Source organism: Balaenoptera acutorostrata, chromosome 9, assembly GCF_949987535.1.
Source record: "Balaenoptera acutorostrata chromosome 9, mBalAcu1.1, whole genome shotgun sequence".
In the NCBI taxonomy this organism is placed as follows: domain Eukaryota; kingdom Metazoa; phylum Chordata; class Mammalia; order Artiodactyla; family Balaenopteridae; genus Balaenoptera; species Balaenoptera acutorostrata.
The window spans coordinates 65,668,818-65,681,999 of NC_080072.1; the positions used below are offsets into that span (position 1 = coordinate 65,668,818).

The window sequence follows — 13,182 nt, forward strand, 5'->3', positions numbered from 1 at the left end:
CGGCCTGGACAGTTCTTTGATGGGAAGGCTGACCCGCATATTGTATTGACAGAATACTTAGCAGTGTCTCTGGGTTCTTCCCACTTGAAGTCAGTAGCACCCCCAGTTGTGACAGTGAAAAAGATCTGTAGACTTTGCCAAATGTCTCCCTGGGGGACAAAACAGCCTGTGCTGAGAATCACCCCAGGCAACATCTGGATTGAGGTATTGGGTCTTGTCCAAAGTCACTCACCTAGACTCAAATTAGAAAACATTCCCTCCCTCCCTCCCTCCCTTCCTTCCGTGAAAGCTTACTGAATACCTAGCATGTGCCTGGCACTGTGTTGGTCCCTGGGGATACAAGGACAGACTGATACAACCAGAACTTTCCATTCAAGAGACAGGCCCACCTTAACGCCGGCCTGTGTTAGGTGACCCCCAACTCCACCTCCTGCAGCACTCCTGTCACAGCTTTCACACGCTGTTTGGTCATCCTCTCTGTCTGCCCTGGTCTGATGACCACTCCCGCCTCTTCTGTACCCCTCACACACACCCCTACGCAGAAATCAGCGGGCTCATTCGTGCACGACACGTTTACTGACCCTCTACGCCTGCTGCCATCAGGCCTGTCGGGGAATTTGTAGGTAAGGGATGGACGCTGCCTCTGAGGTGCTCACGGCCTAATGCAGGTGGCTGATGAGTAAGCAAACTCTATTACAGAGCAGAGACATTTCTTCGGCACAAAGCATGGCACCTGGCAGCACAGGGAAGGAGTGGAGTAATTCCCGCCGGGGGACGGGTGGGGATGGTGACATGGAAGAAATGGTCAGGCTTTAAAAGATGGGCAGATGTTGCCAGGTGGGCTGGGCTCTCGAGGCTTAGAAATCAGCACAAAGAAAGGTTGGGGGCTGGAGGTAGAAGGAGGAAGAAGTACCTGGTGACCTGGTGCGTTTAAGAAACAGGAAGTAATTTTATGTTTTCGGGTATTTGGAAATTATCTATTTTTGTGTCCCCACCGCCACAAATATGAGCTCCTTGGGGTCAAGGTTTTGTGTTATCGTCCTCTCCATCTGGACTGCTCCGGCAGGATTCAGAGGCAAGGATGTCATGGGTCCTGCCCTCAAGGGGCTCAGAGTCAAGTCTCCCCTCCACCACTGGCAAGCTGTGTGACCTCAGGCAAATTACGTGACCTCTCACAGCCTTCCTCTCATCTGTCAAATGGGGATAAAATACCAGCTGTACAGGGTGATCGTGATGAGGAAATGAAATAATACACGTGAAAGAGCTTTGTGAATCATAACATATGCTGTAAAGTAATGGCAGCAGCTTTAACTTTCGCAGCGTTTGCTAATGTGTCAGGTACTGCTGAGGGAGGGGAAGCCACAGCAAGGATAAACAGCTGCCTCTTTCTTGGGCTAGTAAGTGGAGGAATCCAGATTCAAACTCACGGCTGCCAGCTCCAGAGCCCATGGTCTTAACCACAGAGCCAGGCTGCTTAGGTGGCTTATTCTTGTTTAGGACACCATTCTAGCTCCATATTGTCTTGTAGGAGGTGGTAGGGCAAAGGTATAGTGGACAGAAAAGACCAGGAAATATCTGCCTTCTCAACCCCTCACCCCCGATCCTGGGTCCACAGAATCTGAGGTGGGTTTAGCGCTTTCTCCAAGGAACCACACGGCTACATCAGAAAGACAGTGAGGTCTAAACTTCTTTTCTCAATCTCTTTGCCTCCTGGGTTATGCATCCTTGAGATTGTTTAGGACCCTGCCCTGGCAGTTGTGTGTGTGTGTGTGTGTGTGTGTGTGTGTGAGACCAAAGGATGAGTGGGACATATATGGTGCCTACCCTTCCACAGGCCACTTTCAAAGTGATCATCTAAAAGCCACTTAGAGGCAGCAAACATCCAGCCAAGGGGGATCAAGGAAGTAAATGATGATGTAACAACTAGATGGACAACTAGGCAGCCATTGAAATTGGTGGCTTTTAAGACTATGCAGCCACCTGGACAAATGTATATGAGATTATTCAAAATGAAAAAAGCAGGATACAAAATTGCACAGATACCACAATTTCAACTGTCTGAAACATACGAACAGCCTGCAAAGGGCATACACATAAATGATAAAAATAGTCTAACTCTTGGCACTTGCAGAAAATATTCACTTTTTAGTTCTTATAGAGGTGAACGGGTCCACGGTAAATTATAATCTGTAATGTTGCCAAATCACAGATTGGTTCAGTAGTGCATTAGGCTGCCAAGAGTGGATTTCTCAGGGCTGCATACACGGTTTCTGGGGCAGGTCCAATTCCAGTGGTACTGAAGAATTTTAGGATTTTCCAAAAATTTCTCAGTATATCTGCACTTAAGATGAAAGGTCAACACTAATCAGGTTCTACTGAGATGTAAAGGTGACTATAAGAAGCTTTAAAAAAAAGTCCTGATATTTTATAATATTTATTTTATTTATAATAAAATGTTTTATGTCTGAAATACTTCAAAACTAAGTACTCCAAAAAATTGGGAAGAAAGTTTCTATATGGAGATGACACGAAAATATAGCTTCTTATACTTGTACAGAACTTTCTGGTAATTCACTCCTTATGAATCAAAAGTAGTTTGATCCTTCTGTCTTACATACTCTCATGCCCATTTTACAGATGAGGAAGGTGGAGTTCAAGAGTTTAAATAAATTGCCCAAACTCACACAGCCAGAAAGTATCTAAGCTGAAACTGAGCCTTGCTTTGACTGGGTCTCATGACAGCGCCCTTTCCACCCCATCATTTGACATTGTGGGGACCAGGGAATGTGGGTTCGGCTCCTGACCCTCCCGGTCCTCCTGGAAGAGTCCAGTAGTGGCTGGAAGGTCCAGCTGGTCCTGTAGACCACGTTGGGGAGCAGTGACAGCCTGAATGGGGTCTGGGGAAAGACCGTGTCCACATCTCCAGCCAGCTGGCTTTCCTTTGGCAGGCGGGAAAATGACTTCTCAAAAACAGCAGAGGGTGGAGCTTCCACACTGTCTTGGTACCACATGGAACAAGAAATCCACATTCTGCCCTGTGTCCCACCAAGTGATTGGTTACAAGAATGACTGCCAGCAAGATGTGGGACTATGAACTGGCCTGGACCCTCCCCTGGCAGCCCTCCTCTATCCTGAACTTTGTCACATAAATGTTAAAGAGAGAAGTTTCCAGAAGGCAGTATTGCCAGATAAAATACAGGACACCCAGTTAAATGTGAATTTCAGATAGGAGATTATATATATATATTTAGTATAAATATGCCCCAAGTTTTGCATGGAACATACTTATGTTAAAAAATGATTCGCTATTTATCCAAAATTTAAACTTAACTTGCATCCTGTATTTTTCTTTGCTAAATCTGGTAACCCCATCAAGAGAGGCAGAAGGAGTCTTGAAGCTGGGAGGCAGTGTGCCGCAGAGGACAGGGCATTGCCTGGCCCAGTGGCCCTGGTCAGATGCTCTCCCGGAGCACCCTCAGGACAGCGTGGTTTTAGACTCAGAAGGGGCTCTGGGCTTTGGAATCGTACATACCTGGGTTTGAATTCAGGCTCTGTCACTTAACTAGCTCTGCGACTTGGGGTACTTGTCCCTGCTTCATTTTACTTCTCTGTCCAATAGGGATAGTAATGATCTCTGTTGCATAATGCAAGCTCTTTGAGGAAAGGGTCCTTATTCATGTGCATCTCCCTAGTGACGTTTTACAGTGCTGGTGCATCGCAGGCCATTAAAAAGTGTTTACTGATGTGAGTTGCATTTATTCTAGGACTGGGCTAAGGAGATGCTGAATTAAGAACTAGGAAAGTCTTAGAAATCACTTGGTTGGGCTTCCTCCAAACGAGTTTTTGAGACCCAGAAAGGTTAAATGAACTGCCTAAGGTCACAAAACGAATTTGGTGGAAGCAACAGGGTGGAAATGACAGCTTCTAGAGCAGGGGTCTTCCCAGGTGGGATCAGCTTCCTCACCTCTGAGCCTGCTGCTTCCCCTCTGCTAGGTAGTTGCCAAGTTCCCGTTGGCACTAAGTAAGCCTTCAGGTTAAGGCTCTATCCAAAGCAGATGAACCAGAGTTTCCCCCTCTGCTGTGCGAGTTGAATATACCCTCCATGGCTGTGTGCCTGGCTCTTTCTAAGGTGAAAAATCTTGCAGACTAAACGTCATGGAAAGCAAACTGGCTGGCTCGTCTTCACTTGCCATATCATTGAGCACTGGGTGTAAGCTGGAAGAGAGACGAACCTCTTGGTCTGGAAAAATATTTATCTTGCAGAGCAACGGGCACATGAAGATGTTACTCAGAGAGCATCTGGGGGTCTGGGGAGGTCATGGGATTGGGTTCCCAGTGTGGACACGGTGCACTTTCCCCCTCCGGGTGACAGTTATGCCCACCACGTATTTCTCTGGATGCTCAGTTAAGCCCAAGGGTAAGCTACAAAGGTCCTAGGAAGGGCCCCTTCACTGGTCACATGTGCACAGAGAGCCTGCGCCCGATGGCCCCACGGGTGAATGCTGACTATTTATGAGCTGCAATAAAGACAACCTTGCCAGGTGGAAGGAACCCTTCCACACCCAGCTCTGTGGGCGATCCCACGCTGCCTCAGCAACCAGTAACACCCAAGGCACAGTCTACCAGGCTCTGTTGATAATCTGTCCCCTCCATCCCCCTCTTTAGTCATTTTCACAGAGACTTTCGCAGCATCTCCTTGAGAGGAAAATTCCACTGAGGATCAAGACTTCCGCAGGAGAAGCCAAGCCCTGGGTTGTCCCACAGAACCTTTAGCACAGAGTGGGACAAGCACTGGGCTTGGACTCAAACCTGGGGGGAAGCCATTTCTGCCCTGGGGCCCCTTTTCCCATGTGAAACGAGGGGGTTGAGTGAGAAGTATTTATATGTAATATCTGGTAAGTATGATATCTAATGTGAACAGTCTGTGACTCTGCTGTGTGTGTATGAAACAAGATGTACAAACCAATCCACACACAGACACAAGGGAGGGAGGGCCGGAGCAGGTGCCCTGTCTAACTGGGCGGGGCTCCCTCCCCCTGGCCCTTTGGAACTTCATCACGGGATGTCCCTCCTTCATGGGATCACGTCTCACATATTTATTTTTCCAAACCTCCTGGCATCGGCAGGTAAAAGTGACTCAGAGTTTCAGGGCTGTAGATAGCAGATGTTTTCCTTCAACAGGAAACCTGGAGGGGTGTTTTCTTTGACTCTGATTAAAGCTCCTTTTGCCTCAGGAGTTTTTTATAGAGACACACACACAGATGGTCTAGTTGTTCTGAAACTAAAGCCTTCACAGCAGCACCCTCCCTGCACCGCCACGAGAGACGGAAGCTGCGAGGCGGAGCTTCCCTCTCCTGTTGCTGTGGCTTGCTCTGGGTGACAGACATGCCCCCAGACTTCTAGGGGAAAAATCTTGCAATCTGATTATTTTTAGAAAAGAACTCTAGTGTGGGAGATCACATAGTCAATGCATTTGAAAAGAGAGAAATCATTGTCTTCCGTCTTCCCAGTGTTGGCCTCTTTGTAACTTTCTTGAAGAAGGTCTGGCGGGAGTTCACCTTTCTTTGCGGGGGAGGGCTGTGAAAATGGCATCGGTGTGCCCTAGTTTGATCCTGAGTGTCCATGGAACACAGACTGTGTGAAACACCTACTTTCTCAGTCTTCATTACCCAGCCTGTGACACAAACACTTGACATCTTGGAGCAATGTGCCACAGTAGACAAGGCCACTCCGGTGCCAGAGAGACCTGGGTTCAAATCCCAGCTCCAACACTTAGAGCCGTGTGACCTGAAGTAAGTAGTTAATGTGTGTCAATCTCAGTTCCCTCATCTTAAAAAGGGGAGAACAGTATCTCATACAGTTGGTGTGAGAACGAAATGAGATTGAGGCACTTCCCCGGCGGTCCAGTGGTAATGAATCCATCTTCCAATGCAGGGGAGGCGGGTACGATCCCTGGTCAGGCCACTAAGCCCACGTGCCACAACTAGAGAGAGAAAACACGCACGCCACAACTGGAGAGAAGCCTGAGCGCCGCAACAAAGAGCCCATGCACCTCAACAATAAAGATCCCGCCTGCCTTAACGAAGATCCTGCGTGCCCCAACTAAGACCCGACGCAGCTAAAAAAATTAATTAAATAAATAAATAAAATAAATAAATATAAAAAGAAAAAGAGAGAGAATGAAATGAGATTGAAATATACAAGGGCCCAGAACTATGCCTGGCCATTGCAGGTGCTGGCATAGGTCTTACTGGACGTGGTGAACACTGCTTTCTCTCGCGTCTGTGGTGTTGCATGGCAGGTCAGGCTGTGCCCTGTCCCCTCAGCTGGGGAATCCTCTGGTCCTTCCACAACTCTCTCCCTTCCACACCCAGGAGGGAGAGCTGAGGCAGAGGCCGAAAGCCCCAGGGGGGGGGGGGGGAGAAGCAGACACTTTGAGGAGATGTAACACATGAGCCATTAAAATGATCAATTAGGTGACAGTGTTGAAACACTGACAACTAAAAGATTCCACCCACGCCTGGCTCTCATTTATCTCCCTCAGCCTAGCAGAATGCCTGACACCTACTAAACACTTCATAAACTTTAAAAAAAAAAAGTAAAGAGAAAGTGCCCACAAAATAATCTTCATTGAAGAAATCAGAACAAAATTAGGGGCACAGTATGATTAATTAGGTAATACTGTAACTACATCTATGTATACGCACAGAGAAACATCAGACAGGAGCACAAACGTAGCATAGTGGGAGAAATGCCATTTCCTTCTCCTCTTAAAATTTTGAATAATGTTTTAAAGTTACTTTAGTAATAAAAATTCTAAAAGTCAAGACATAATCTTTACTCATAAAGCACCAAAAACCCGGGCAGGCAGTGTGGTATGGTGTGGGGAGAGGAACACTCATGTGCATTAGGACCCCACTCTTGCCACTTATAGCAGATCTTCTTGGGCCAATTAATCTCCCTGGGCCTCAGTTTCCTCAGCTGTAAAAAGAGGGTAATAACTGAGCTCCACTCACAGGGTTATTGTCAGGCTTAAACAGGGTAGTCTGTGAAAAGGGCCTGGCCCTGATTACTCATAGTTTCTCACCATCTTTTCTGGTGGGTTTGCTACAAGTTGGCACTAACTCTAAACTTTAGCACATCACTGCTGAGTGCTGGACCTTCAGTGATAAAGGATCTAAGGCATCTGCAAGAGGCAACCAACACCCTTCCAAGGGATGCAGTGGCCTCAGAATCAGTCTCAAGCCGTTCCACTTCTTGCCTAGAGCCAGCTTTTTGGAGAGAGAGAGAGAGAGAGAGAGAGACGGTCTCAAACAAATCCAGTTGGAACACGGCAGGAGGTGATGGATGGGAATAGTAACTAACACAAAGTTTGCTATCCTCATCCATGTTTGTGCGGTTCCACACACACATGTCCTTTGTGGCTGAGGGACAATTTCAGCAAAACCCAGGTGTGTGGCTGGGGAGGAGAACCACAGTGCAGAGCAGACCTTGAAGATGGGTCTTGATGAGCAGCTATGAGGCTGTGCCACCACGCAGCCTCCCTTCTCCTAGGCTGGCGGGGAGCATATGGAGGAGAGATTTAGCGGTGGGAGGACACCTAGTAACTTTCTGGTCCAGGCCCTAATTGTACCAGAAGGGGATGGTATCTAGACAGGTACAGGGACTCACCCGGCTGTCAGGGGTACCGGGACCAGGGTCCCTGCTTCCCCGGCCAGCACTTCTCATGCTCCCCTTGTCCTCCCTCATCCCCCTCCCACCCCCATGAGTTCTCAGCTCTGAAGCCAGGTCTGTCTGCTGCTCCTTCATTTGACCGTATCTGTGGATGAAGCCTGAATAAGCATCACTTCTCATTAGAGGCTACAGTGCTTGTTCTTGTTTAGAAATGAGGATGTTGTGTGGCATCCAGGGAGGAAGGAGGCCATGCAGAGTCACAACAAGTTTTCTAGAGAAAGATCAACTCAGAAGGCAAATAAGTATAAGCTTTTTGACAATATGAATCGAGAATCTAAAAAATGACCATTCCCTTTGCTTCAATATTTCCTTTTCTAGGAATGTATCCTTGGGAAATCATCAGAGATGGAAAGACTGATCTGCAAAAACGGGTATCAGAGCACAATTATATTTGCAAGAAGACCAGAAACAACCTAAATGTCCAAGAGTGGAGGGTTTCTTACGTGAATTGTGATACGCCAGGCAGCTATGAAAATGACATTGTGGAATAATGGCTAGTGACCTGGGAGAAAACTCATGACATACGTTACACTTTAAAAAGCAGGATACAGGGCTTCCCTGGTGGCGCAGTGGTTGAGAATCTGCCTGCCAATGCAGGGGACACGGGTTCGAGCCCTGGTCTGGGAAGACCCCACATGCCGCGGAGCAACTGGGCCCGTGAGCCACAATTGCTGAGCCTGCGCGTCTGGAGCCTGTGCTCCGCAACAAGAGAGGCTGCGATAGTGAGAGGCCCGCGCGCCGCGATGAGGAGTGGCCCCCGCTTGCCACAACTAGAGAAAGCCCTCGCACAGAAACGAAGACCCAACACAGCCATAAATAAATAAATAAATAAAATTTAAAAAAAAAAAGCAGGATACAAAACTGTATATGCAATATAAACTTAATTTCGTTTTTATAAACGTTTCAGAGGGATAAGGCTAGAAAGAAATATCCCAAATTGTAAACAATGATTATTACTGGCTGTGTGACTAATATTTTATTTTTAATACTTCTCTGGAGCTTTCTCAATGAACATGAGAAAACGTTTTTCTCAGATGGACATGCACTGATTTTAAACCCAGAGATAAATATCATCAAGAAGAAATTCTTTTATGTTCATGATACAGAGACACAGAGCTGAGAACTGCAGACATGTACAAACACCGTGACCCAGCGTGGTGGTACCCAGAGCAGACAAACTCTTGGCTGGGCTTTGAGCTCCTTAAATCCTAAACCTCCTGGAAGCCTGCAGGTGGCCCTCAGCCACAGCTCGGGTCAGTTTCTCTCCCTGGGCTTGCAGGATGCTCATCTGCCTGATCCAGACATTTCAGCCCTTGGTCCTGGTGCTTTGAGTTTTAATCCTTTTACAGGGGTAGCTGGCCTCTAAAATGCTGAAAAAACACAGCCCAGCAGCCACTCTCGCCTCAGCGGCTTTCTTCACTAATGGATCAGAGAGGGGCCATGAGGGCAATGGAAGCTGCCTAGGGACACGGGACAAGGAAGCACAGAAAGCCCGCGCAGGGGGTACCTTGGCAGGAGGTAGGGGGGCAAGAAGACCCAGCAGTGGCTGGGGGAAGAGGAAGGGACTGGGAGAGTGGGGTGGGCAACCAGGGAGGAGAGAGGTCCTGGCGTCACAGCCATGTAGGGGAGGTGTCCTGGCAGCGGGGACCCCAGAATGAAACGGCCTGATGCTTTGTAAACAGAACCACCACGCAGAGGTGCTCCCCACGCCATCCCAGCTGCCACCCTCTGGCTCCCGGCCCAGGCAGCGCATTACCTCGTTGTTGGTGCCCACGTCCAGCAGGACAGGGAGGCACTGCTGCGGGTTGACGCCTCCGCACGCCGTGTACAGGGCCAGCTTGCCCACGGGGATGCCCATGCCGTAGCAGCCCAGGTCTCCCAGGCCCAGGATGCGCTCCCCATCAGTCACCACCACAGCCTGAAAGACAAAGCAGGACGCCATCAATCCGGGACAGCACCTCCTGTGACGAAGTGCTCGTTTGTACAGCATGGCAGGCCTGCCGACTGGACGCCCACCGCCTCTGCTGCGGGATGAAACAGCTTCTCTGGGATAAGGCCAAAGGATTCTTTCAACTGTAGGTGGCGGGTCCTTCCCCCATCCCCTCCCCTTTCTGGCAGGGCTGGAGAGAAACCCCACCGAGGTGAGATGATGGAAGGACACCGGCCTGCATTCCGAGGTTCTGTTCCTGCAGGAACAGCTGGAGGGAACCCACACCGACTCATTCTCCCTCAAAGAAATTAAGCAGACTCTCTCAGCTTGAGATCTGGGGTTGGGGACAGGGAGGGAAGGCAGAATGAAAGGAGATAATAAAACAAGTGTTTATGCTGCTACTACAGCCCCAGGGTTTAGAGACCCATATATGTGCTCTCCGCCGTGTTCCGGGGTATAATAAATCCAATCTGCAAAAAACAGAGCTCCTTGTGACATCTGCTAGGGTCACTATTCCACGTGAAACCAGGAGGGTTCTCAAGCTGTACTGGGATTATCTTTGTGTTTTGGCAAAAAATCACCGAAGGCATAGTAGGTACTAGACATAGTACTAGTTCCAGGCTTACCTACTGTGAATTAACAGATGCTGATGGAGCTGAGAGTGGTGACAGAAATAATCATATGATAATGATGGCTATTCATTCCCTCATTCATTCATTCAATACATCTTTATGAAACACCTACTTTGTAAAAGACAGTGTGCCAAATCCTGGGGGACGGAGGTTCAGTTTGCTCATCCATAAAAACAAGAATGCGTGGACCCAGCCCTCTAAAGGACTAATGGGCAAAAGAGAGATGGAACATGTATAGTTATACTGACTCTGGGGGGAAAGTGTGAGGGCAGCGGAACAGCTCAAGGGCAGCAGAGATTGAGAAAAGGGAGAGGTACTTCCTGTAGGATAACCCTTCTTAGATGAGGGGACACATGTGCCACACTTTGGACAAGTGGAGATTATCCATTAGGGGTGCAGCTGGGGAGAAAGGTATTTGATGCAAAAGGAAATTAAGGGGGCTTCCCTGGTGGCGCAGTGGTTGAGAATCTGCCTGCCAATGCAGGGGACACGGGTTCGAGCCCTGGTCTGGGAAGATCCCACATGCCGTGGAGCAACTAGGCCCGTGAGCCACAATTACTGAGCCTGCGCGTCTGGAGCCTGTGCTCCGCAACAAGAGAGGCCGCGATAGTGAGAGGCCCGCGCACCGCGATGAAGAGTGGCCCCCGCTTGCCGCAACTAGAGAAAGCCCTCGCACAGAAACGAAGACCCAACGCAGCCATAAATAAGTAAATAAATAAATTTAAAAATGGTCCACATCAAAAAAATCTTTAAAAAAAGGAAATTAAGTTTCAGGGTAGAAGTGGGGGGAATGTAGGCTGTGTGTGTGGGTTCAGGTCCCACGAAAGGAGAGAATGGAAAGTCAGACTGGGAGGGGCCCTGAATGTCAGGCCAAGAAGAACCCGCCAGGGTGATAGTGAAGTTGTTTATAGGTCACCCCAACTGGCTCTGCAGCACTGGTTCCCTCCATCTCTAAATGAGTGGAGTTTATGGGGCCACCCAGCCCTCCACTGGAAGCAGCTCTGGGTCAGGACTTAGGACCAGCTCTGAGCTGTGGACGTCCTGGTTGGCCCCAGCACCGTGGAGGTCAGTTTACTCCACGCAGGTACAGTGGTGGGCGCCGGGGATAAAGAGACGAAGACCCACGCCTACTGGGGAGGGCTTATGATCCAGCACCCACAGGCTCCGTGGAATCTTCTCTCTCCCAGGGTGAGAGCACACAGGGCTGTGCTGCCTTTTGGTAGAAACAGGTGTAGAAACTCGTAAAACCACACCTCCACTGCTGCAAAGGGGGCTCCGGAGAGAGCAGCGGACCCATGAAGGTCGTGCTGTCCCCCTTAGCTTGGTCTCCTGCCTCTAGGGCGAGTGTCCCCGTCCTGCATCCCCCGCCCTGGCAGGGAGGCCCGTCTGGGATAGTTATCTGTGTTTCACAGGTGAACAAACTGAAGCTCCTGGACCTTCACGTTCTGTACATATTTGTTAAGTATCAGCCAACCGCCAGGCACTGCGCTGGATGTTTCCACATCAGTTATCTTAGAAATATTAGATGACTTACCAAGGGCACCTTGCTTGTGTATGTGGCAAGTCGAGATTCTAATCGGGCTTCGGGTACCTGGTTCAGGGCTCCTTCTACAACCCCGCTGGGCTGGGAAAAAGCACCTGTGCTCTTGGCAAAGTCCTGTCCTGTCTTGGTGCCACCCTCTCTGCAGCCTCTGACCCCCTGCTGGCAGCTCTCCCCAGTGGAGCCTGTGCCTTCATGCTGCCCCTCAGTGCCCAAACTCTGGGCATTTCTCTACCACCTCTCCTAAACAAAGCCTCCTTATTCTGGTTCCCATTCTCTTAGATTTCTCTCTGCTGAGGGGCAGTGAGTGACACGGAGTTCAACAGAGGAAATCAGCTACGACTCCAGGGTGTTCTCCTTATAACTCTGGGGCCTTTCAAGATGGTAGCAGGGGGACTTCCCTGGCAGTTTGGTGGTTAAAACTCCACGCTCCCAATGCAGGGGGCATGGGTTCGATCCCTGGTTGGGGAACTAAGATCCCGCATGCCGCGCAGTGTGGCCAAAAAAAAAAAAAAAAGAAAGATGGTAGCGGGGCTCTGCAGGGCCACCCTCCCAGCCTGGGGATGTCCAAAGGTGCCTGACTACATGCCTGACTCCTCCGAGGGAATGTCTCACCTCCACCTGTCATCCACTCTCCATCCTGTAGTGCTAATGGCTGGATTACTGCAACAGCTTCACAACCAGGCTCAAAGGCCTTTAGTGACTTCTAACTGTCCATAAAATAGAGTCCAAAAGGCTTATCTCTTTAATGACAGGAACCCAACATACCTTCTGAAACTCTACACACAATTGCCCCCTCTAGCAGAACTGGCCTCACTCCCATCAGACACACTCCGAATTCACCAATAATCTCTAGCCTCTCAGCCTCTATACTCCTGTCTCTTCCTGCTCTTTCTCCAGCAGTGCAAATCCTGCCCGTTACAACCCAGTGTGATTTCTCCTGGCACTTGCTGTATCTACCACGCACCTGGCCTGCTCAACCTTCCTGTCTGCCTGCCTGCCTTCTGCAAACATTTATTAAGTACCTACTGCTTGCCAAGCCCTGCATAGGTGCGATTTAAAAATCTGATGGTGATAGCATTTGGGTTCTCATTTAACATTTAAAAAAATGTACATTTAATCTCACCAAACAGCCTAAAGGTTAATGGCAGGGGTTTTGGCGTCTGATAACCAGTATTTGGATCTAGGTTCCTTGATAACCCACCAATATGTAATCTTGGGTCATCAGATAACTTTTCTGAGTTTTAATTTTCCATAAAATGGGAACAATAATAATGTCCAACTCGTCAGCTTGTTGTAAAGATGAAATGAAATAATAAGTGTCTCATTTTAACCAGGTGCCTTGT

General features: G+C 48.9%; 1 protein-coding gene across 4 annotated transcripts in view; it reads right to left on the reverse strand.

Moving 5' to 3' along the window:
* Positions 1-13,182, reverse strand: part of ME3 (malic enzyme 3) — a 331,140-nt gene that overhangs the window by 47,429 nt on the left and 270,529 nt on the right. For all 4 annotated transcript variants that reach the window (XM_007168485.2, XM_007168486.2, XM_057553842.1 and 1 more), the window contains one exon: positions 9,491-9,652. In XM_007168485.2, the coding sequence (XP_007168547.2) occupies positions 9,491-9,652 (162 nt within the window). The remainder of the gene's footprint in view (positions 1-9,490; positions 9,653-13,182) is intronic.